The following is a 25,982-nucleotide window of genomic DNA, read 5'->3' on the forward strand; positions in this document are numbered from 1 at the left end:
TAGAATCCTGGGGTAATTACCCCCTTAGAATCCTTGGGTAATTACCCCCCCCTTGAATTTGTTTTTAAAAAAAGGTTGATTTCAAATTTGCATGAAAATAAGTTAAATGTGCAGATACTTCAGATATTTCAGATTTTAAGTCAACATATTCTAAATGATTCTAAATTCTAATGTAAAGTCAATGTCATTACAATTAGATGTTTTTTAATAGAAAAAAAGTGTATGGGCAATGAAGAATAAATTTTTACTTCTAAATAATGTCATTTCAATATTAGATTTATTTAAGATCTTAACATACTACAATGACGACAAGTAAATGTTAGAAATTAGAAATTAGCAAAGGCTATTTAAAACATTTAATGTAAAAAAGTTCCGAACTGTATTCAAACTTTGAATTATTTTGGTAAAATATTCTAAGTTTGAAATATCAAAGGTTTACACCACTCGGTGCAAAGATTTAGGGATTAGGATATTTGAGTTTGTGGAAAACACTCAGTTCCAAATCTAGAGAACATTCTGAGACTGAGCCTGGCAAAATTCTACCTGATTATCATATTTGATAACTGTAACCTGTTTATCTTCTTTAAAAGAACTTCTATAAAATCGAAAATGAAATAAGATTATGAATGTTGGTTAGAATGATCAATCATAAATTCAATAACTTCAGGAGAAAACTTAACATTATCTGCCCTTTTTCAATATAGATGATTAAAATTATATATGTATTTCGATGTTTTTTTTCAGAATATATAAATGATTATTATACCTTGTAATTATATCCCTAATTAAACAAGGTACTTAACAAATTTTCGTTGACGCTCCGTGCACACATGAAAAGAATTGATTGACTCATAACGTTAATTTTACAGTTGTTAAAAGTAAAAATTTTTAAAAAACAAAAGAAAAAAATGATTCGAATTGAACACAACCAAATCCGCATTCAACAACTGAAAATTTCCTTTTTTCAACGTCAAATCCTTGAAAAAAGCACTTTCATTTTGAATAAATTTTCTAAAGGGGGGACAAGCCCCCCCTACACCCCACCTCAGAAGATTACAAAATAATCTCCCCTATAGCAAAAGTGCTAGTTGCGCCTCTGGAAAACAAAGACAATATTTTTTCAAAGTTTTGCAGAGTAGCTTTTCTAAAGATAAACAAGTAACCTCTTTTTCCTCTTAGAGTAAAACTATTTTTATGTTGCTTAAAATAAATTCAGTTTTTAACAGATCTTTGTAGATAATGTATAAAAATGAATGACTATAATGAAGTGTATAAAACAAGGTGAAAGCTGAAAGGTATGTAATGAAGCCTTTATTAGATTGAGTTTGTAAATCCCATAAATGAGTGGAAAATGCAAATCAAACCCAATTAAAACCAATAATTTGATAAACATCATGATATTTTTCTAGGTAAAAAAATTCTTTGGGGGGGGGGGGTTTAAAAAATTCGGCGGATTAACAAAATTTACCCACCCCTACAAAATCCTGCATGGGAGGGATTTTAAACACATGGAATTCAGTGCGAGAATTTAGAAAAACATCACCTTTCAAAGTCACCTTTATGTGGATCCAGATGCAGGGAAGTTTACCTGTTAGTTATATAATTGCAGAAGGAAAAAATATTGTTGGTACAGTACCCCTTATACCCTTTTGGGGCCTAAATTTTGGAAATTTCTGAAATCTGGGTGTCTGGGAAATTTCCCAAATACCTGGGTATCTGAAAAATTTCTCAAATGCATGGGTATTTGGGAAATTCGCGAGATTCTCAAAATTCCTGTTGGAATCAGATGGTGCAATATAAATTTTAGAAATTTCCCTAATACCTGGGTATCTGGGAATTTTTCCAAATGGCTAGGTTTTTGGGAAATTCCCTAAATATCCAGTCATTTAAGGAATTTCAAAAATATACCACCCTTCCAATACGAATATGGGAAATTTACCAAATACCTCGATATCTGAGAAATTTCCCAAAATGTCTGTGTATTTGGAAAAATTTTTATATTCCCCAAATTCCTTTTGGAATCTGATGGTGGTGTATTTTAAAAATTTTAGAAATTTCCCAAATGCCTAGGTATCTGAGAAATTTCCCAAATGCCTGGGAATCTAAGAAATTTCCTAAATGCCTTTTTATTTGGGAAATTCCTCAGATTCTAAATATTCCTGTTGGAATTTGATGGTGGTGTATTAGAAATATTTTAGAAATTTCCCAAATACCTAGGTATCTGGGAAATTTACCAAATGTGTGGGTATCTGGGAATTTCTCCAAATGCCTTGATTTTTTGGGAAATTCCCCAAATATCCAGTTATTTGAGAAATTTACAAAATCTTAAAAATATACCACTCTCCAATTCCTGTATTTAGGAATTCGGAAAATTTCGAGAATTTCCAAAATGCCTGGGTATCTGGGAAATTTCCCAAACGCCTGGGTATCTGGGAAATTTGTCAAATTCCTATTTTCTTCAAAAGTATAATTGCAGTCGGGTCATGGGAATCCTGTAAAATGCCCGCCATATTATCTATACAATTATTCAAAAGAGTAGATAAAGATAACAGTTTGATATTTAATATACATTTCTGCTGCTTGATTCATTAGTTTTGATATAATGATGGGAGTATTAACAACTTTCTTCTTTCTGCTCGTCATCAATATTTCCCTGCAGGTTGTTTAATATATATAAAGAGACTGCTAGCACAATTATTTCTGTCTCAGAACTAATTAGACTTCATGAGCAACACAAAAACATGACAGGAGACCTAATGACTGATTGGTCAAACAAAATAGATATGACTTATTTAGACAATACAGTCCTAATTAGAAAGACCAAGAATTAATTAACGACTAATCAGACGGCTTTACAATCTAATTTTACAAATATAAATGACAAAACAATAATCACAAAATAACCCTGGTCCTGCCATTTCCAAAATGTGGTCTGCCTTTTTGGACATTTAAAATTATATATGTATAGTCACCTGTCAATTATTTCCGGGTCTTTCTGATTATGATTGTACGACAAAAATCTATGATTTAAAATGTACAAACATGAAGGTTTTATCAACATTTATTATCTAAAGCCCAATAATGAACACTAACTGGGTCGGTTTAAACTGCAAAATCGAGTCTAAGTGAAAGTCTTGGCTTGGGTAAAAATAGACCTTAAAGCTGGGTGTTACTTTCAGATTTAAACTCTTCAATCTCAGCTTAGGACTGATGAATTTGAAAATAATCCTCCAATCCTGGAACCTGATTCTAGTTCAGATCACTACTTTATCTACCCAAATATTCTTATTCAATCTAGATATAAATTAAAATTAGATGTGTTTTTGCAATACAATAGCGTAAATGCTAATTTATCAATTAAGGAAGCACTAATCTATTACAATTAGTATCAATATTATTCAGTCGTATTCTACTCACTTATAGGAGAAATCCTTCCAATTTTCTTCTCCGTCAAACGGAGCCGGCATGACCCGCATGAGAGTAGTCCCATGATTAAGAGTAGTTAGCGCTGAGTGTAATGCGCAATTCATCCCAGACAAGATAAAAGAAAGGAAAAAAAATAGTGAAACTTCATCTTTAGCTTTTCTCTGCTATACATTAGCTCAGCTAAAAAAAGGAATATATAGAAACTCAAAAATTAGGGATGAGGTTCATGCTGATACAGCTTTTTTACTTATGCTGCTGAACAAAATCGAACTGGAACTTATCCTGCTCTTAAGAATGGATTGCTTTGGAAGATCGTATCCGGAGTTGTGTATAAAAAGGATATTTGAACTCCTCATATGCATAATGTGGTGCAAAACAAAATGAGTTCATAAATTCTACACAAGTCGGAAATGTCTATAAATCAAGGAACAAATAGGTTTTACTTCAGCAATAAAAAAATTCCTCAGTACAACTCTCCCTAACCAACTTAAAACTTCCAACTTCTCCAAATTATTCATATCTTGATGTTAAAAGAATTAGTTAAAGGCATCCAAGAAATAAAGAAGATTTTTTTATCTTCAAAAAAATGCATGCTGGCAGGCCTAGATTAGAGAAGTAGCTTAGAATACAATTGCAGAAACCTTCATTGACCTAAATTCATTTTAATGAATCAGCATTCCTGATAACTGCAATAACAAAAGCAAAATATAAAACCATGGACATGTTTAGTCTACAAAATAAAGCACATATACACTACATTTTAAGGATAGAATGTAGGAACAGGGTGTCTCTAGAAAGATTTCAGAACCCAAAACATATTGGTGGTTTCAGAAAATGAAGTAAAACAATAACTGTGACAGGATGTGTGCAGACGTGTGAGCACCCTGTTTATTTGCTTTGACCATCATCTATTTAATTTTAAAATATAGTAAGAAACTAAAATAAAAAATGTTAAAAAATTATTATTTTTAATATCATAATATGTCGTTAAGGATGAACCTCCTTGTACTGGACCTTGCATTGACCAGAAATGTCCTAGTGTCTGTTATGGGCTTGATGAGGACATTTTATGTACTTGTGAACAGGTGAGAGTAGGGTTGGTACCCTTGATGATTTCTTTATTATCTTCTGCTGATGTTGCTGAAAAAAAGTTTAGATCAGAACAAATGTAAGAAAAAACAGCAAATACTATATACTGAACATTTCATTTGTAGCTTTGAACAAACGGCTTACTGAAAAGTTGGTAAAGTCTTTTTTAAACTGTTAATGAATAATTACAATATTTTTATCAAAGACAAATTGTTATTGTGCTATAGTAGATAAAATTCAAAGGTGTGCCCATAACTGAAAGTTAATTTGGATAATGGATTATTCACCAACCGAATTTAGAAGATGCTTTATAAACATGATTTAGGTAGGAAAAAATGACCCCAGCTGCAAGGATCCTACCGGTAGTGTTTGTACACTTGTAACCCCTCCTACTACTGTTGATGAAACTACTTGTCCAACAATTTGGTCAGAAAATACTGAAGCTGTAGCTTACACATACAAGCACTTGGTAAGTACTCTTAGCAAACACTTGCTCCCATAGTAGTTTTCTCCTTGCATAATTGTAAATTTTAGGCTGTGAATGATGGTGTAAATGTATGCACCCTGTTTAAAGTTTGCAGGAGTTACGATGATGTCCCCCATCCTGGCAAAACAGTTGTGAAAGAGACTGTAGGAGAAAAGAAGTGCCGTAAGTACAATTTTTTCACTGATTACAACATGACCATTTATAAGGTTTTCAACCTTATTCATACATATTATATAAACTTACACTTGACAATTTCTCTTCCAAGTATTATAGGATTGTATAACATAACTTTTTTCAGAGCATTGTCCTACATTAACATTTATACCTGGACCCACTTCAATTCATTGGAGTTGTGGTAGAGAAGATCCTTACTATCATACGATGGGATCAGGAACAATCTGTCATCCTACACACACGTAAGTAGACTTGTCTTGGGTACTAGTTTTAATCAAATCTTTTTTTTTCTAAGAACTTAACACTCAATTTATTCTTTTCATTTATTTTCATTTTCTTATAGAATTTCTCATTCTGTTTCATAAAACTGTGTGGCCCGCCCTATTTTCTGATCAAGTAAGGTTTTTAGCTTTTAATCCAGAACATACTAATTCTAGTTTAGGCTTACACCCCACCATCATTTTAGACACTTTCACATTGAATTTTCATAAGTAAATATAAAAAGAATTTTTTGTGACCATTCTTTTCATGCAAAGGGTAAACTACAGGGCAGTCTAAAATATGTCATAAACAAATAAAATAATTTACATTTTTGAGCTCTGATCATTTATTGCAACTCCATATATCTTCCCTCTAAGTAGGGCTGGGCACATTCCAACTTTTTCTAGCTGTTTTGTAAAAGGTTAGTTCCAACTGTTAAAAAAGAAACATTTCAGGTAACAGTAAAGGTATGACTGAAACGTTTGTTTGGTTAAAGGTTTTTTCTGTTTTTTTTTTTTAATTGTTACCATTAGTTTAAATTTTCCTTAACAGTTTGTCAAATGTTAACCGTGCAAGCAGTCAATGGCTGTTTGTAGTATTAAAGTTATTCAACAGTTTGCCAAAACTCCAAAATTTCTATCAAAAAATCCTTAAAAGTTTATCAAATTGGATTTACAGCACAAGCCGTCACCAAATTGCAAAAAAAATCTTTAAAAGTTCCATCATACAAATAGGGGNAAAAATGCAAGTGTCATGCAATTTAGCAGTAAACAGAATGCAAGCTGCTATTAATTTTGAAACCCATCTGTTAAGTTCTCATTTTCAACCGATAATTTTTTTTCAAAAACGTGTAATTTGTTTTGTTGATGATTTAAAAATGAACAATTTTTGCTGCTCTTTAACTGGTAATTTTCAAAAACCTCCATTTTGTTAATGGAACTTTGCCTGACTCTACCTCTAAGGCCTTTATTTATGAAGATGGGCTCAATTGATCCCCCTCCCCCTGGATTTACATATTCAGACCTTTCATTTTAGAAATGGAACATTTTCGGCAATCTGTCCCATCTTCCCTAGCCTTTCTGTAGCTTACTCTTTAGTAATGGAAATTTTGTTGTAATACAAATCCATGTTCACTCTAATTATAGATGCTCAATTGGAACAGAAGTAACAAGTGATGCAACTTTGACATGTGTAACAAACCCCGAGGAAACTGTTGGACAATGGCAAGACAAAGACAATAATGTGGTTTTGCCAAATGTTGCAGACAAGGAATGTGGTTGTCCGACCTTGGCTATTGCTGCTGAGTCAGGCACCCAACTCTCCTGTACTAAACCAGTCACCCCAACTGCTGGGTTTTATGTACTGGATGCTTCTAATACCTGTCTCCTTACTTGTGATGGATATTATGTGATGTCTATGAGGTGTACTTTCCCTACAACTGCCAGTGGAACTCAGTGGGTGAAGGATGATGACACTATTATTGAAGCAGAGAAGGGGTGTATGTCTTGTTGGGAAGGTGGATGTGCGGATTACACCCCATCACCAGAGGTACCATACAATGGGGAACTTATCTGGACATGAATAAGGAAGAACCAACCATGAATGTTGTTTTCATTTAAAGCCACTATTTTCAGAATTATCTTTTGCTCCTCTAATTGGATTAAAATAATTCTTGTTAAAAACCTCCTGTAAAATAGAAAATCAAGAGCTTTAACTTCTTTGGCTTATAGAGAAAGAATACCAAAAAATATTATGAATTTGAAAATAAATATTTCGTTTTGTAAAGTGTTCATGTAAATATACAGCCAAAATAAATGTTAAAATACAAAAAAAATCATAATTCAAGAATAAAAGGTTTCGTATAAATTCTTTATTGAACTTTGATAAAAATGATATGATAATAAATGTAAACATAGATTTAAATTTATTTAGTATCAATAACATTGTATAGGGCTACAACTGTAAACCTTATTGGATCAAAAAAAGTTCAGAAAAGGTTTTTTTCCCCAATTGGAAAATACTCGACTTTTGAACCAAATAACAAACTGGGATTAAAAAAGTCAAGTTTAAATACATTTTTGTCACTTGATTTCGCCCAGTTGGCGAGTTGACTTCAAAAGTGGTTCAAAAGTTGGTATTAACACCCAGTAATTGCACAATTGACTAAAACTGGATGGCAAAAATGGAGTTAAACTCCCCCTTAACTGGAGAATATATTTTGCTAGGTATTTCTCTAAAACACATTTAATAATTAAAAAAAACATTGCATCAAAAAAACTATCTTGTTTCAACCATTTTAAATTCATTATTGTATAAAAGATCATAGATTTTGGCCACAAGATTTTTGTTGATGGGTAGACAGACCATGGGGCAGAAATTTAAGTTTTTTCTTTCAAAGCCCATTAAATTAAGTATATTTTTCCATTAATTGGGGTCATTTAGATAATTTAACATGAAATATCTAACAAAGGTTCTACATTGTATCCAAATGCACCAGACTGTAGTTTAACACAACTCAACTCCTCCAGGGTTGTAAAGTACATCTCAATATATCCTCCTGTTCCAAAATATGAATCATAAATAAAATTATAGTTTAAAATGTAGACTTTCTGATTAATTTTTGAGCATGGTTGGTAAAAAATGTTTTAATTTAAGAATAAATATTATACTGGTTTTATACAAAGAATTAAACCTTTAAAGAGAAAGTCTAAACAATCTGTAAAGTTCCTTTTGAGAAAGTAAAGTTGCATAATAAATATACAAAGGACCTTAAACTTTCCATAATCTCAAGTTAACCCTTTCTAGGTACGAATTCGTAAATATTTGATATTTCATAATATTTTGTATTTTTCATGATCTGATAATTACTTTTGAAAACATTTATTCCTGTTTTGAGGATTTTTGAAAATGAAGACGACATTTTCATATTTTTCAAGAATGTTCGAAAATCCATGATTCAAATTTGAATCATGTTAAGTAAAGAAAAACATTGAAAAGAAAAGATTCAATTTTCCTGAGAAATTAAGATGAACTGATTTAATACTGAGATGTGATACATTCATGTTCCAAACGCATGAACCACCAAGGCTCTCAAAATCTAGAAAAAAAACGTTTAAAAATAAAGTTGGTCCTAGGCAAGGGAAACACAGTAGCCATAGTTTTGTTATTTTAAATGTTTCTCTTCAAGCAGTCCTTTTTCGCGGATTTTTTTACAGCTAATCTCACATATATGAATACATGGGAAGAAAGAATAAAATGTCGTCTTAAAATTTATCATGTATGACAGCTGTAATGCTTCATCATTGGTCTGCACAAAAAGAAAGCAGCTAAGATGTTTGCAGCTTCAAAGGGTTGAATACGATTTATGAAACTATATCTAAATATAATTTTTGGATAATTCTTAAGAAACTGCTTTTTATTTTTAATTCAAGGTAAATTATTAGCTCTGAAATATGAAGGACAGCAATTGATATGGTAAACTCGTTTTTCCATGGCATTTGATCTTAAATATGTTGAGAATGCAACCTTATAAAAAACTGTTTCTATGTATTCAAATATCTGGAATTCAATTAAATTGGTGAATTTATTTGGGTTAAATTTTTTCAAATCAGTTGGTTCATAAACCTTCCTGGAGTCATGTGAGGTGTCACAACTAATTTCACTCCGATCGGTACAAGCTTTCTGCACGTTTATTAAATACAGACAGACAAACAAAAATCGATAAAAACCTGTACTGGAATGAACTAAGTTAGAAGTAGGAACTTGAAACAGAAGCAGTCTTCCATCCTAAGTATAGAATTGTTTATGAATTATAATTGAAAAAGACGAAATTTGAATCCTATAAAGACAACATTTATCTACTTACCTGAGTACCACAGAGAAGAAGAGATCTTGAAAGGAAAACGCATGTTATATCTGAACTAAAACTAGAACCTATAAAAAAATCTTACTTTGAAACTTCAAATGACCTAGGTAGGGTCAAAAAGTGAGACAAACGACCAAATTTTTTTGAGAGACAGCACATTATTTGAAATTTAAATGGTTGTGGCGCTCGACCCCTAGCACATCCTAGCCGCAGCGCTTGGCCCAGAATTGTCATTGGGCCCTGGGTCGTTTGACCCTTTGTCCTTTGATCCTTTGTCCTTTGACCCTAGGTCGTTTGACCCTATGTCCGTGAACCCTTCTAACCATTGCACATGTAGCATCATAAAAAAAGACTAAACTTAAGTAAACAAACATATGAGGATCTAAAAACTAATCCTCTCCATATCTTAATTTTAGTTATTCCTCCCCTGATCCAAGCAAAAATGCCAAAGCATTGACCCTCAATTAAATATAAAAGTGCCGACATTGGAGATCAAGATCAACCTTTCAAGATCATTTTCCCTTATAACTGTATGATGACTGTATTTACCTAAATATTGCCGCTGAAGACAATATCCCTGAAGATTATCCCAATCCTCTTCTGCAGATGAGGCTGTAGAGGACATATTTGAAGCTCTAGAGGCGGTAGAGTACATAGTTGAGGCTCTGGAGTCTGCAGAGGTTGTGGAGTTATCTATTTGGAGGTACTTGCCTCCATTAAACATTCTATTCTCACTAGGTAAATATAAAAAATACAGTGACCCTCAAAATGACTGAAAACACTGAAATTCATTTTCAAATTTCTCAATAATTAGAAAAACATTGTAAGAATACTGAATAATTTACTTCTCATTGCTTTTTAAATTTCTAATCAAAAACAAATAAATAATAAAACTTTTTTGGTTACTGCACTGCGTAAAGGCGATGTAAAAAAAATAATTCAGTAATTACACTTTTACGTATTCATCTTTGACATTAAGCTGAATGTAGCTTGATGATGTATACTCAAAAAAGATTGCAAAAAAATCTTTTTTGTCATGATTAATTATGTTATTTATCATTTAACATTGAGAATCGGAACACTGTAGAATGAAAGTTGTCTTTGTTCCTTATTTTACATAAGGACTCTAAAAATGTTTAGGTGACTTTTTCAGATATAGTTCATTTGCAAATTACACAATGGTTAAACACATATCATTATGGAAAAAGGAAGTTGATGACAATTCCTCTGTTTTCTGGTTCTCACTGTAGTATAATTATCTTTATTGTAAAATAAAAAATTTTAACTGGCAGTACCTTTCTTGGTCTAAACTTCCTATATACCAGTGACCAGAACCATTTCTGGAAAAAAAATGTTTGAATTTTAGACTTTATAGTATTCACATGTGAACAGAGGTGGACTTGATCACTTGATCTCGATATCCACATGTGGGTACTTTTAATTTGGGGATCCATAAAAGCTATAATACCTGAAATAACCCTGAGGCTGAAGTCCAGAGGAGTTTTGCGCAGTTGGTGTAGAATTACAAGACAAAGACAGCCTGTTCTATGCCAACTGTGCGAAACTCCTCTGGGCTTCTGCCTTTGGGTTATTGTGAACGAGTTTCATCCAAATCATGAAAAGACAACATCTAGGGTTCTATCTGTTATTTTAATTAATTCATAGACTTAGGCCATCCTAAAAGGGACTGTCCATATAATATCAAGGGACCCTTCTTTACTTTTCTGATTCACAATTGTACCTTAGACATTGTCAGAGCTAGAAATGATGGAGATATGGTGGTGATAATTTTCAACTGCGATTTCTCTATAAAATTTACTTGCTATTTTATACAGCAAAAATTTTGAAGGAAATTTTGTTGACTGTCCCTAATTTTGATAATTTTGTAAAAAAAATAAAAATTTGTCAAAAATGTTTTTTTTGGGACACTCTGCTCAATTGCATTTGTCTATTCTAAGCAGGTATGCCTGACTCAACAACAAGTTGATCAGGATTGAAAGCTAATTCAGGGCTGAATCAGCATTCAACACATATTCATAGTGTATTTTCTTTTGGGTTAAATGGAGAGGGAGGGGGGTGGGGCGTCTCCAGCCCCGTCTCTAATGCTGTCTCCATTTGCCAATGGGATAAATTGATGGTGTAAAGCTTATCATCGGAGAGTTCCCTTCCATTTTCCTGTTCAATTTTCTTTTTTCTTCTTGTTTCTTCTTTGTAGATTTCTGCAATTTTACTTTGAGTTCCATGTCTAAATCTTTGTTGCTCAAATAAAGTACCATTGTGAATCAGGCATGTGTTCATGTAAATATTGGTTCACTTGATATTTATCGACGATCCCTTTAATACCTCATCTGTTGTGAGACGTACACCCTCTTTATTTTATACCTTTCTGCCCAAATATCCGACATATAAGAGTAAGCGTTGGACGGTGTTTCTCGTTTATCATCAAACACACTGCAGTAATAATAACATTTAGCAAATATGACTTATAGGGACTGTAAACATAATTTCAAGTGCTCCTTCATTTAGAAAAAGAGAAGGGTGTTAATTACACAATAATATCCTTTAAACCATTGTATTAATTATCAAGGATGAATAATGTATTTTTTTTTTCTTTGTAAAAATTGATGATTTTTATGGGGTTTAAATGGTTTTTCCATAATCATTTATTTCTGGTAAGAAGATAAAGAAACAAATTGACAGAATTTATCATGTTTCAAGATAAATAACAAGGAATTCTTCCTCATTAACCAGATAATGTGTAAATAGGACATGTAAATATGGAGGACCCGGGATTAACCAGATAAGGTGTGAATAGGACCTGTAATTGTAAATATGGAGGACCTGGGACTAACCAGATAATGTGTGAATAGGACCTGTAATTATAAATATGGAGGACCCGGGATTAACCAGATAAGGTGTGAATGGGACCTGTAATTGTAAATATGGAGGACCCGGGATTAACCAGATAATGTGTGAATAGGACCTGTAATTATAAATATGGAGGACCCGGGATTAACCAGATAATGTGTGAATAGGACCTGTAATTATAAATATGGAGGACCCGGGATAAACCAGATAATGTGTGAATAGGACCTGTAATTATAAATATGGAGGACCCCGGATTAACCAGATAATGTGTGAATAGGACCTGTAATTGTAAATATGGAGGACCCGGGATGTCAAGTAAATTACGTCTATAAGCCTCTTTAAGTCAGAAAGGTATATTTTTAAAATTTTAATCAAAAACCATTTATTTTAAATTATAAAAACAATTATTTAAAGTTGTACCTAGACTCCAGAGAAGAAACGAAGACGATATCTCTAAACGTCCAAATAGGATTTTTGTAGAGAATATCTGTGTAGCATTGAGATCTGTAGATCTCTTGTACAGGGTTCATGTACAGGATGTACACACAAATATCCCCTGAAATAGTATACATGCTGCGGGCTAAGATGAAAAATATTACATTTTCCAGTAAAGAAGGTTGTTGGTAAAGCTAGAAAATGGCTTTTTGTTTGGACAATTTCAGATCTAAAGATTGAATAAAAAAAATCGGACATTATTCATCTGTCAGAAATCGAAATTTTTCTAGCTTTAAAGGAAGTGTTCGCGAAAAATGAAAGGGGGTATAAGCTTACGGCGAAAAATAAAATGCTTAATTCTGACAATTTCCCCTATTGTTTCTCTATTAGAAATTATGAACAAACCTCAGCAGAAACTAAACAATTTTGAAAGTTAAAACATGGAAATCTCATTCGTTTATAAATTCTGTAGAATACCTGTAAATAAAAAAATCCCCTAAAATTACGTCTTTAAAGAAAGAAACGAATAAAAAACACATTAACATCTAAATATAACAAAGATGAAAAAATGTTAAAGGATTTGTTTGACCTGAAGAGAGAATACAAATAAGTTTGTCCCGCCACAGCTGCCAATGCGTTATAGCACTGTTCTAGAAAAAAAATGAAAAATAAAGTTAATATTTTTTTAATTATTACCGTTAAGATTATGTAGATCAGGAATCTCATAATAATTTTACGAACGTTTATGTTTATTATGAATCCATCAAATTTATTAATTATTAGGAAACTTTTTTGTGAAATTAAGACAAAACAATGAAAATACGAATTCAAAAAAGTTGAAAAACTTTTTAAAAAAATTCTTTTCTTTTTTGTGTAGAGAAAATATTAATTATATCATCGATTTTTTTTATCAATTACAATTATAGGGAAAATAAAGAGATGATGTACAATCACTACAAGGTACTGTATAGGCTTAATATAAAAACCCCGGTTCCCAACAGTACCCTTTAAACTTTTGTCTGGAAAAGGATAAACAAGATATCCATATTTCTAAACCTGAAAATGGATTATTAAAAAAATAATATTTACCCATTAATTGCAAATTAACAAAATGGCAACATTTTGTTAGAAAGAAAAAGGACAATATCATCCTCATTGGTAATCAGGCAGAGTTTTAAAGGGAACCGTTAATTGATTTGGAGATGTCACTTGAAATTAGGTCTTTCTTCGGTCCTTATAAAACGCTCCGTAGTATTTCCGAATTAATCAAATTCGAACTTTAAAATTATTAGTTTAATTAAAACCTGATGTATAACAGCTAGACGTGTAGTTCTAACAGCATGTCCGACGTAGTAGATTTCTAGTACATGTACTCCATTGAACTCATCCCTGTACATAGAACAAAATAATCATTTATGTACTCAAAAACTCATTCATTTTTACCAAAACTTGTACAATGTCTTTCGAATTTCGAATCCTAAGTGAGCATCAAGTTTCAAAGAAAATAATGCAATGTTTTCTGTAGTGCAAATAAGGGCATGCATTCAACAAATGATTTTTTAAAGTTACATCCCCCTGGACCTGACGACAATCCTAGGACCAAACACCATGTACCTGGCATTAAATCTAGAACCAAAACCTGTACCTGGCAGCAAATCTAGAACCAAAAAACTTGTATTTTGCATTAAATCTAGAACCAAGCAACCTAAACCCGGCATTAAATTTAGACCCAAACACCTTGTACCTGGCATTAAATCTAGAACCACACAACACAATCATAATCCTTTTAAAATAGAAAACAAGAACGATGTACTCGAGAAGACTGAATGGGTCAACTTTTTACTTTAAACTTCTTTGTGATCTGCTCTCAATATTTTACACTTTCTTTTCTCTCCTGTATCCTATTCTACACTTGTCAGAACTCAATCATTGTCAGAGCTTTTATCATATTAAAGGAATAGATTTCAGAAACTTTTCTCTCACAAAACATATTTCATATTTAGGGACAAAGAATTGGAAAAAATAAAGATGAAAACTCGTTACAAGGATTCTTGTGTGTTAAAAGAAACTCTGTTTTTGTCTCAAATTTTACATCCCTTTATCTTTGCAATTTTATGGTGTTACCCACAAAGGATTTCAGTTAATGACGACCTAAAGCTTCTTCAAAATAAGGTTTATAATGCTGCTCTTGTAAATAGGCCTTAAATATCGACTTTCAAATATGCATAAAATAACTGGGTAAAAAGATAAACAAGTTTATAACTGCAGAACCTTGAATGTAATGCAACCAAATTGGTATTCTCTGAAGTCTCATCCTTTAAGGTTAATCCCGTCCTCGACGTACATAAAATTATAAAATGCGTATTTAATGCATTGTCGTCTTTACACTGTCATTTTTTGTGAAACACCCACGGACACTTGACTACGATAGAAAGGAGATGACGCGGCCCGCTCTACCATATGATTATACATGCTTTGCAGATGGTACTTCATTTGAAAAAGATGTCTGATGCACAATTACCGTGCATACAATAACCTTTTCTGAATATTTCTTATACAAATGGAGGACCCGTCTGCAATGCATGTATAATCATATGGTAGGGCGGGCCGCGTCAGTTGTATCTTCCCTTCTCTTTCATACTTCTTGCTATCAAACTATAAAAAGGTATATAACGAATTAAAAAGAAGATGTGTAATGATGAAAAAATAGTACCTGTTAGATTCCACTTTGTAGAAGTGTAGACTGTGTTGACCAGCGGCTAGGAGAAGGTTTAGGTATGGCATAAAGGTCAAAGAGTAAACAGAACCATCATTTATGTTTACTTTACAGTTCTGGTTTAAGTTACTGGACCCTTAATTAGTATATTATCATTAATTTTACTATCGTAATAATTATTACCATTTATTATTAATATTAATATTATTATTATTATTGTTAGTATTATTTTTATAATTACTTTTATTACTATTATTACTATTATTATTATTATTATTATTATTATTATTATTATTATTATTATTATTATTATTATTATTATTATTATTATTATTATCATTATTATTATTATTATTATTATTATTATTATTATTATTATTATTATTATTATTATTATTATTATTATTATTATTATTATTATTATTATTATTATTATTATTATTATTATTATTATTATTATTATTATTATTATTATTATTATTATTATTATTATTATTATTATTATTATTATTATTATTATTATTATTATTATTATTATTATTATTATTATTATTATTATTATTATTATTATTATTATTATTATTATTATTATTATTATTATTATTATTATTATTATTATTATTATTATTATTATTATTATTATTATTATTATTATTATTATTATTATTATTNAATTCATTAAAGTTTATGGTTGTCAGTATATAAAATTAACATTAACATTAACATTATCATTAACATTAACATTGATTTTAAAAAATTTAATAACGTTTGTGGTTGTCAGTATATAAAGTTAACAATAACACTAACATTAACATTAACATTTACTTTAAACAATTCATTAAAGTTTATGGTTGTCAGTATATAAAGTTAACATTAACAATAACATTGACTTTAAACAATTGATGTTTATTTATATGTTAATATCAATTAACATAAAATTTGCATGTTAATATTATCATTAATTAAATTTATTAAATCTTCAATGGTATGTTGCACTTGTACCTAGCGAGCTTAGATTTTGTGTTGGATACTCATGGTCCTGATCGCTTGATTTAGATATCAATTTTGGGCACTTTCGCCAAAATCTATTTAGATAATTATGCAAATTATATCTGCAAAAAAAAACTCTGTATCATGTGAATAAACTTAGTCTTTACTATCTTCTTCACCCTGTAGTTCATAAACATGATTCTAATAACTTATGTTACCCTCTGTTCCAACCCTTATGCTGAGTATCCTCCCTTTCCTTTATACTCCCTCACCTCCTCCTTACCTTTTACCTGATTTATTATCATTCTTATGATTAAAATGTACAGTGTACATTGTTTTTATCTGCAATTCTCATTCGTTTATAGTGGGCCAACCAATTAAAACAACCTACTCTGGTTAGGCGGGTCCAAACTACATAGTAAACTACATAGTAAAATTAATATAATGATCAATTGGAAATTTTATCTGACCAAAAATGACGCTTACAGTCTTTTTTTTAGATAGAAAAGTGTTTTACCTCTTGGATATTGCAAAATCATCTAAACGAAAATTTAGAATTCACCTGTTTGTGATTCCAGGTTTAGACCTTATCCAACAATACCATATACATGCCCAGTCACAACCCTGACAACAAATTTAATTTTAGAACACATTTGATACAGTGAGAACCATGAAACTCGGCAATAGGAAGACGACTTTAGACTCAAGTTACGATTAAAAATAGTCAAATGAACATGAGACACATGAATTTTTCAGTATAAATAGACACATTTAACTTATCAAATGATTTTATATGTTAATACTAAAACTATTTGTTTCTGAACGGCATAAAATACACTTATTAATTATCTTAATCAAGTCTTCTTATTCTATTTACAGTTTTCTGGTTCTCGCTTTATTTTCAGAATCAAACTTCAAAATTTCTGATCTTAAATTTTTAAACTCTTAAATTCAGCTTTTTTAAAATTATTCCTCACACATTATTCAAATTATTTCCTCTTTTTATCCAAATTTTTGCGAATTTTGTCTTCTCTAGATTATTCCCATCTCAATTCAGATTCCCAGATTCAATTCCAACTCCCATCTTATTTTCCGAAATTATTCTCACCTCATTTACCTAAATTATTCCCACCTTCATTGCTAAATTATTCTCACCATATTTCCGAAATTATTCCCACCTTTTATTCCGAAATTATTTTCACCTTATTTAAGAAATTATTCCAACCTTATTTTCCGAAATTATTCCTACGTTATTTTCGAAAATTATTCCCACTTTATTGTCGAAACTATTTCCACCTTATTTTCCAAAATAAGTCCCAACTAATCCACCTTACTTTCCGAAATTATTCTCACCTTATTTTCCGAAATTATTTCTGCAAGAATATCTTCCGGTATAAGAAGAACACAGAGTTTTTTAATACTGCGCTCAGACACCTATAACCGGATAAAAACAAAAACTATAAAAATTCAAAGCGTCAACAATTTTGTGCAATGTGAATGTTGTTTAATGAGTACTTTTAGGAGTGTTCCTGAGCACAATACAAATTGTTTTACTTCTATTAAAAAAATGGTTTTGTAAATAATTCATTTCTTTCGTAATATAACATTGCTTTAGAAATTGTTTTTGTCAAAAATTGATGTTTTAAAAGAACGGACATTTCAGAGATAAAGGACATTTTGTAGAGGACATTTTGTAGATATCTTTACGACTATGATACTTCATCGACATGACATTTCAAGTATGGGTCATAGTGGTATATAGCCTCCATATAAATTCACAGAGTTGCATTATTTAACCCAGACCATAAATAAAAAAAAAAGATATTTAAAACTTTCTGAGAGAACATTCAGTGCATTTTCTTAATGAAATTACTTTTTTAACTATAATAATTTATTTTAATTAAATTTTACAACATTTTTAAATTTCAGATGGAAACACTTTGAGACTTCCATATTTCTTGTTTTTCATTCTTTTTTCTTGATCGTCCATTCCTTGTTCATCCTTCAAACATAATTTGGCTAATTTTGAAAAGAAAAATGAATGAATTTTTTTGATGTTTCTGCAGCTAGCCAAATTACTATTTTTTTGAGCCCTGTATCTATATTCTGAGAGTGGCAAGGTTACTATATAACTTGTTTGTTTTTAAATTTTGCTAGAGTCATGTTACTATGTCAGCTTCTACATTCCTATCAACACACTTTCAATGAAATTTAATGTATTGGGGGGAGAGGGGTGAGGGGGCGTTTTACACATTTTCCAGTTTTTCATCTCAAGTAGGACATGAGGGGGAATGGGACGTCTGCCATCCTGCGGATTTGTCTTTATTCGCTATCGGTGAAAAAAAATTAGACAGTGTAAAGCTCAAATCCTCTTCTAATTTTTCCTGTCTCTTCCAAACCTTTTGAATTCAAGGCTTACAATGTCTTCAAATTTTAGAAGACCATATTTGTTTAAGGTGAAATCACACTAGCTTCATACTCTAGAACTAAGTGGTGCCATGCTTACAGACACAAGTTACCTATCTATTTTGATGAATTGTAAAAAGTTTGCAAAACTTGAATACTTCCAAATGCACTAATGTTGGGGATGACACTCTACTGAAGCTGTTTCTTATTTATAGAAGTTTACTTTTATCTCTTGATATAGGTGGTATATATATAAAAGGAGAAAATCTATCTGAATCCCATGAAACACTGCCTTTCATTGACAACCTTGGTTTTGATATTTGTCAGCAACTGTCTGATAGCAAAGTGTAGAAGATAATAAGTATTTGTGGAGCTAACCATCCATCCCGGATGATAAATTATGAAGAAATACCACAAAACCCTTCAATAGATGGCATAAGATCACTGCTTTGTTTACAACACCTTTCACTGGCAAAATGTAGAAAATTTCACTGGAAAAGGATTGCATAAGTACTTGTCTGAAGGTAATGGAATTTTTCTAAACATTTCAAGTTGTTGCGAGCTAACAGATACAGGATTATTATTTAAATCATCTTATTTTTATTTTTGTTATGAAATAGTTTACAGAAATAGTTTAAGCACTGGATATCGATATCTAATGTGGGGGATTTCAAAATTGAGGATAAATTCTTGATCCATAATTTAAAGCTGAGGACTGGTTCAGTAAGGTATATGTATCTCTTGTCTCTGAGTGTAAGGCTGAGGACTGGTTCAGTAAGGTTTATGTATCTCTTGTCTCTGAGTGTAAGGATGAGGACTGGTTCAGTAAGGTTTATATATCTCCTGTCTCTGAGTGTAAGGATGAGGACTGATTCAGTAAGGTTTACTCCATCTCCAAGTCTTTTACTGTCTTCCTTGCTCTTAGTTTAACCCAGATTCTATAAAAGAGTTCTGATCCAGCGAGGACAAAATCTAGAACTATGGATGCAATAACAGTATTGGAGACAAGTTTAGGAACAATCCAACATGGAACTTCAATCTGATCCAGCTGCAGACCAATTAGCCAAACCACGGCTAAAAAAGAACAAACCATATGAACGAGACAATGAATTATCCAGTGAACTTCGCGAAGTTTAAAGTTTCCGAACTCACAATAGCATCTCTGGAGTAGATTTACAACAGTAGAGCAGAGAACTACTGGATGACAACAGCATCTCTGGAGTAGATTTACAACAGTAGAGCAGAGAACTACTGGATCACGACAGCATCTCTAGAGTAGATTTACAACAGTAGAGCAGAGAACTATTGGATCTCAACAGCATCTCTGGAGTAGATTTACAACAGTAGAGCAGAGAACTACTGGATCACAGCAGCATCTCTGGCGTAGATTCACAACAGTAGAGCAGAGAACTACTGGATCACAACAGCATCTCTGGAGTAGATTTACAACAGTAGCGCAGAGAACTACTGGATCACGACAGCATCTCTAGAGTAGATTTACATCAGTAGAGCAGAGTAGAACTATTGGATCACAACAACAACCATAAGACTGTCTCCAGCAGTTACCAAACAATCCACAAATCCAGAATTGAAGCAGACCAATCCAAACTGCTCCAGATACTACCAAGTAGTGGAAAGCGAATTTACAAGGATAAATATTATGAATATCTTTTGTGGAATTAAAGGTGTGATACACCTAAACCTAATTTATAGAAGTTGAAGAAGAAGAAAGGAACAGTCAGAACCAATAAAACCTGAGAAGCAGGCAGACACGGACAACACACACATTCTTCAGTCTTGGAGTAATTCCAGCACACACAGAGTTATTTGATGCATCTTCTCCACATTATCTCTTCCTATAACATCAGACAACTTGTCTCCTGTCCTTGTTGCGAACTTACTCAATCCTGTTTCTTTAATTGTCTTTTCTCCAATCCTCTCTCCAACTAGGTTTCCTATGATGGATCCAATGATAGGAGGTCCTACAGCTTCTCCCACAATAGATCCGAGTTCAGATCCTCCATTTGCTCCGGCCTTAGACATAGCTTTACCCAGAATTTTACCCACGATGGTTGGTTGATTTTCTCCTGGATTTGTGAGGTTGACCTGGGACGGATCTCCCTTTTGTCGTGGAGGCAGTGGATATAAAACATGTTCCTCTCCAGGTCTCTGCATCCCTACTCAATAATTAACCTGTGCTCTCTGTTAGAAGTGAATCAAGTGTTATAAAGCTTAGTAGTTTAAGACTGGACTATATTAAACTACTCAGGACTGTTATACTGATCTCGTTATCTTTCTTAAAAAGATAAATTTCTAGAATTATGCTCATTTTACGTCAGGAGAGAGGTAAGTTCGCACGCTTACATGTTTACGTAAATATTAGTCAGCTTAACTACATCTAGTTTGTTTAGTCAGAAGACATTTAAATTATGAAATTATTACAGCATGTAGCTGTATTTTCTAGTGCAATTTCAATAATTTTTCATTAATACATCAATTTTCACTGTTTAGATTTCACTTACAAAAGGATGTATGCATGTTTATTGGTTAGCGCCCTCATCCAGATCTCTTTTCAAACTGTTTTCCTTTTAACAGGGAATATATTTAACAAAGAGATTACTGTGTTTTTATTTATAACTTAACAGGAGTAACGAAAGATATTTAAAACTTTCTGATAGAAAACTAAGTGTATTTTCAGTGTATATAAATGTGGCGAAAGATAATCGATGACTATAGGTTGTAATATCTGAATGATTTGTTTGAAATTAAATTGATTTTTTTACGGTCTAAGTCGTATGTTGCAATTTTCTCAATTTGTATGGACGCCATGTTATTCGGTATGAGACGTCTTTAACAATTATCTCCTTTTAGACTCAAAAGATAGAAGTATTATTAGTAGCGATCAAAAGCGCTTTTTTATTGCATTAAGCCTATACCCCCATTCATTTTTCTCGAACACTCCCTATGATTAGTTCAAATCATGCGACATACTTAAATTACGATATAAAATATCGTCAGAAATAGATTAACTGCGTTAGATCTATTCTTTTTTATCCTGTAAATACTTTCTCCATAACTTCAACTGTATAATGAATATATAATACGATATTTTGAATCATGTGATATTAATATCATCGTAGGAATTAAATTACGTCAAACCCTGTTATCTACCTACCACTGTAGATGAGTGGCAAAGTTAAAAAAAACAAATTCGTGTTTTTAAAGCTAAAGTTTTTACATTTATGATAGACTATCTTGGGAATTAAGATTTTTTCAACTTAAAGTCGCTCAACATTTTAATTCCCGTTGGAATCCAAATTTTGAAACCACTAATTAATACAGGAAAATTACAATGTTTTTGTTTTTGTCAAAAATGTTTTTGTAAAATGTGCAGTATAGTATCCTAAAACCTAAATTATATCAAAGAGTATAAATGTTTACAGTATCTTAAATTCTAAACTATAAAGTATAACTTTTTAAGAGTAAAGTGTACAGCATCATAAACTCTAAATTATAAAGTATCAATGTTTAAGAGTAAAGTGTACAGTATCATTAACTCTAAACTATAAACTATATCAATGTTTAAGAGTAAAGTATATTAAAATCTAAATTGTTAAGTATGAATTAGTATGAGTAAAATGTATACAGTTTACGACAGTGTTAGTATGAGACATAAATTTGTAAAAAAAACCTAATAAACTATTCAACAATAAACAAAGAGCTTTATTACCTACCTGTAGAAATCCCAGGAACAAAATTGGAGTAATTTATCTTCACAATAAAGAAAATGAAAACACAACTTGGTTTTTAAATTGGTCCTCAACATAAGCAGACTAGGTCTATGAAATTAATATAAATATCATGACCGGGTTTTCGGGTTTTGTTGTTTATGGAGACAAGCAAAAAAAGGAAAATTGGTCCCCGAAGCTCCATGAACACCGGACCCATGCGGGAATTTTCCACTTATAAACGGGCAAACCCAACCAACAATGACCGGTGCTCCATTGCACTGGCACACATGGAAAAGACCAATATCACTTTTAGCTAATTTTTTATTTACTTTTTGAATATTCAATTGTAAACGGTTTTGAAATTATTAAAATTACAAATTTTCCCAAAATAAAGATTAAACTTTTTCAAAACATGGTTTTATTATAATAGGATAGGATTTAGTCCAATGGAACCTATTATTAGACCGTAAAATTTAAAAAACCAGATAACTGTTCTTTTCAGGAGATATCGGCAAAATTCGGCTGAACACATTAAGTTCAGGTACAAATATGTTAATTTCACTTCATAATTTTTAATCTCAAATAACCAAGGGACATGGCCATTCTAGATAATACTTCAAAGAGAATGAGAATTTTTTATATTTATCCAAGCCTGAAGAGCTAATGGAGAGAGTTAATGTTATTAAACCCTCAATGTTTCAAACTACCGGACATTCCTATACTTTTTAGTAAAGGATAAACGAGGATTGATAAACTAAGCCGTTAAATCACCCAAAAGAAATTCTACATTTTTTGAAATGTGTAATCTACAATCCTAAATAATACAGTTATATTTAAACTAATAGTTCAGATATTACAATGGCGTCTTTATAATCAAAAATGCTATAAAACGTATTATGAAATATCGAAAATGCATATAAATGCTCATTTCTGTCCAAAATGAATGAAAAAACAAGCCACATAATTTTCTGCATCTGAATTCAATTCTCCTCATTTTCTCATATGAGCCACCTCTTTTAATACTCTTCCTTGTAATTTTAGTTTTTAACCGCGGTTGAATCCTTACAATCCAATTTTTCAAAAAAATGGAACGTTGAGAAGAAAATGATATAAAAATTAAGGAACTCCCCCCCCCCCCCCCCCCCCCCCCCCACCCTTAAAACCCTAAATTCGTTATAAAAAGTTTGATAAAATGTTCTTTGTTTTGTTGTTTCCTTTCTCCAATAGTTGGACACGAGGGAGGCTGCAGTTAGATCTGATTTAATACGCTTTTACTAATATTAAATCAAATATATAAATTTGTTTTAAAGGGACTGTAGACGAATTTAAGCAATTTTGGAATTTTATAATTTTGTGATTTTGTAATTTTGTAATTTTTGAAATTTTGTAATTTTGTAATTTTGTAATTTTGCAGTTTTTTAATGTTTTAATTTTGTAATTTTTCTAATTTCGTATTTTTGTAATTTTAACCATTTTAGCCCTCAATGTTGAAGTGATAAAAAGGTGAAAGATTTATTTTGTGGATGCTAGGTCACAACAACTTTGATCAAATAAAGACGACCTATAATAAATGTAGATCTGAAGTAATTTATAACTAACGTTCATGGATTAAACTTGTTATTTTGCGGTTTGCCTTAATTGAGGTGTTCTAGGGATATAGGGTTACCTACAAAAGATGAGACTTCATAATTTATACTGCATGTTTCCTTATATTAATGATTCACTGTTACTGTAAACTGCTTTCTTTGTCAAATCATTACATAAAATATACAGATTTTTATTTGATAATACAAGAATTTCTGGTCGTCTTTACTGTCTCATCCTTTGCGGGTAACCCTGTATATTAAATGATTTGGCAATGAAAGCAACCAGATTACAGTTGTAAACAGACATGAATTAAAGAAAAAGGACTGATAAAATTCTGTACAGTCGTCTTTAACGTCTCATTCTTTGTGTTTCACCCTGGATTAAACTTTCTAGTTTTAGTATTTAACTTATAAAAACGTTTTCCCTGAATCTTGAAGAAGTTCGAATATTTTTTGTAAAACTTCACAGGGCAAACTCTGAACACCATGTTTGTTTTCTAAAATCATTTTATTCTTGTGTCCTGGGAACTAAATGATAGCTGACGCGGAACTGAGGCACTAAGGGAAAATCCCGGATATTTTGTATATTTTTTATATTTTTTTCTTAATTTTCCCGCGCATATTACTGGCTTTCTACACCGCCGGCTTAAACAGGGGTAGATTACTCTAATACAATTTTTGTCCTAATCAAAAATAGAGATAGTTGATTTTGTTTGCTCTATCCTTTTGCTTTAATTGATTTTAGTCACACATAAAATACCCAATCATGAAATAATACTTTCTTTTACTTTCGCATTTATACAGATACGCAGACGCATGCAAACAAAGACAAACAGCAAAATAAAACTTGTCATGAGTTTATCATATTCAAGATCTTGCTATTCACCCTGACTAACCCTGTATATATAGATCCTGTGTAGATTAATTTAAATTTAAATTTAAATTCTTCAATTTTAATGTTATCAGCTTATTACGATTATATTGAAGGCCTAAAAAAGACGACATTCATATAAGCTTTTTTTGGGTTGAAATTTAATCTAAAACAAATTAGGGTATCCATACGGGTAAGACAGGGTCAACCAAAATAGATGAGATTTATTCGACAACCTATAACCCTGTAAATATCCCACATAAAGATTTATATAACAACCTATAACCCTGTAAATACCCCACATAGAGATTTATTTGACAACCTATAACCCTGTAAATACCCCACATAGAGATTTATATGACAGCCTATAACCCTGTAAATATCCCACAAAGAGATTTATATGACAACCTATAACCCTGTAAATACCCCACATAGAGATTTATATGACAACCTATAACCCTGTAAATATCCCACATAGAGATTTATATAACAACCTATAACCCTGTAAATATCCCAAATATCTTGTAGTCGAACGGGGGTCCCTTATAGATTCTTTCGTTATTGACTTCGCTGACTTTATTCCGCTCAGGATGCAGTTTTGAAATCTCTTTCTTTGTTGTGAACCCAAACTAATCATTTCATCAAAAACAACGGTCCAAAGTTTTTTGTTTTAAACACATTTTAATTTAAAACAAAATTAAAATTTATTAAGAACGATTTCTAAATTATCTATATGTATATGAAGGTAGTAATTCTGTTTGTGTGTTTGTATGTCCGAGCCTAACTGATAAACCCACGGACCGATTTTCCTCAAATTTTGATCAGGGAAGTCTGTAGAACACGGAAATGTATTTTGCTAGGCTTAAAAGTTCTTAGTTGATTCTTATTCAGAAAAATTTGTTTCAAGGCAAAGCTGGGTTCCCGAACGCTAGTGATTAAATATTTGTAAAGGATGCAGGTCCTTTATAGTAGTTCTTTGAAAGCACGACATAACAACTTTTCTTCAAATTCTAAAGAGAGACTTAGCAAAAACATATTTGAAAATAATCCGGATTTATAGTTTTAAAGGGACTGTAA

The 25,982-nt window shown here is 31.6% G+C and overlaps 3 protein-coding genes across 3 annotated transcripts; 1 reads left to right on the forward strand and 2 right to left on the reverse strand.

Moving 5' to 3' along the window:
• The first annotated feature begins 2,551 nt into the window (after positions 1 to 2,551).
• Positions 2,552 to 7,222, forward strand: LOC111714664 (uncharacterized). Its single transcript, XM_023489809.1, has 6 exons — positions 2,552 to 2,659; positions 4,419 to 4,511; positions 4,841 to 4,984; positions 5,050 to 5,164; positions 5,301 to 5,418; positions 6,583 to 7,222. Exons 1-6 carry the CDS (start codon positions 2,603 to 2,605, stop codon positions 7,016 to 7,018), a joined length of 963 nt encoding a protein of 320 aa, XP_023345577.1. The 5' UTR covers positions 2,552 to 2,602; the 3' UTR covers positions 7,019 to 7,222.
• A 70-nt stretch (positions 7,223 to 7,292) lies between these two features.
• Positions 7,293 to 15,389, reverse strand: LOC111714663 (uncharacterized). Its single transcript, XM_023489807.1, has 12 exons — positions 15,319 to 15,389; positions 14,251 to 14,361; positions 13,910 to 13,994; positions 13,195 to 13,255; positions 12,591 to 12,726; positions 11,685 to 11,753; positions 10,598 to 10,642; positions 9,852 to 10,036; positions 9,303 to 9,370; positions 9,166 to 9,223; positions 8,451 to 8,534; positions 7,293 to 7,994 (listed from the first exon to the last, which is right to left on the reverse strand). The coding sequence occupies exons 1-12, from the start codon at positions 15,387 to 15,389 to the stop codon at positions 7,885 to 7,887; spliced, it is 1,083 nt and encodes a 360-aa protein (XP_023345575.1). The 3' UTR covers positions 7,293 to 7,884.
• An 874-nt stretch (positions 15,390 to 16,263) lies between these two features.
• On the reverse strand, positions 16,264 to 24,583 carry LOC111714666 (uncharacterized). The gene is made up of 5 exons (XM_023489812.1): positions 24,460 to 24,583; positions 23,663 to 23,703; positions 17,665 to 17,745; positions 16,874 to 16,935; positions 16,264 to 16,406 (listed from the first exon to the last, which is right to left on the reverse strand). The coding sequence occupies exons 1-5, from the start codon at positions 24,539 to 24,541 to the stop codon at positions 16,301 to 16,303; spliced, it is 372 nt and encodes a 123-aa protein (XP_023345580.1). The 5' UTR covers positions 24,542 to 24,583; the 3' UTR covers positions 16,264 to 16,300.
• Positions 24,584 to 25,982: the final 1,399 nt, after the last annotated feature.

Source organism: Eurytemora carolleeae, unplaced genomic scaffold, assembly GCF_000591075.1.
Source record: "Eurytemora carolleeae unplaced genomic scaffold, Eaff_2.0 scaffold1524, whole genome shotgun sequence".
Classification (NCBI taxonomy): domain Eukaryota; kingdom Metazoa; phylum Arthropoda; class Copepoda; order Calanoida; family Temoridae; genus Eurytemora; species Eurytemora carolleeae.

What these genes read in the sequence shown, in the direction of transcription:
- LOC111714666 (XM_023489812.1), bottom strand. Translation starts at nt 24,541, where the DNA reads ATGATTTTAGAAAACAAACATGGTGTTCAGAGTTTGCCCTGTGAAGTT. An exon ending in CGAACTTCTTCAAGATTCAG is followed by an intron (nt 23,704 to 24,459) that starts GGAAAACGTTTT and finishes GTATTAAATCAG; the next exon opens with ATCTAACTGCAGCCTCCCTC. An exon ending in AAATAATTTCGGAAAATAAG is followed by an intron (nt 16,936 to 17,664) that starts GTGAGAATAATT and finishes ATTTGTTGTCAG; the next exon opens with GGTTGTGACTGGGCATGTAT.
- LOC111714663 (XM_023489807.1), bottom strand. Translation starts at nt 15,389, where the DNA reads ATGCCATACCTAAACCTTCTCCTAGCCGCTGGTCAACACAGTCTACAC. An exon ending in TATTTGTATTCTCTCTTCAG is followed by an intron (nt 12,727 to 13,194) that starts GTCAAACAAATC and finishes ATACTATTTCAG; the next exon opens with GGGATATTTGTGTGTACATC. An exon ending in AGTTCATCTTAATTTCTCAG is followed by an intron (nt 7,995 to 8,450) that starts GAAAATTGAATC and finishes ATTTTGGAACAG; the next exon opens with GAGGATATATTGAGATGTAC.
- LOC111714664 (XM_023489809.1), top strand. Translation starts at nt 2,603, where the DNA reads ATGATGGGAGTATTAACAACTTTCTTCTTTCTGCTCGTCATCAATATT. An exon ending in TCATCAATATTTCCCTGCAG is followed by an intron (nt 2,660 to 4,418) that starts GTTGTTTAATAT and finishes TATGTCGTTAAG; the next exon opens with GATGAACCTCCTTGTACTGG. An exon ending in ATCTGTCATCCTACACACAC is followed by an intron (nt 5,419 to 6,582) that starts GTAAGTAGACTT and finishes CTCTAATTATAG; the next exon opens with ATGCTCAATTGGAACAGAAG.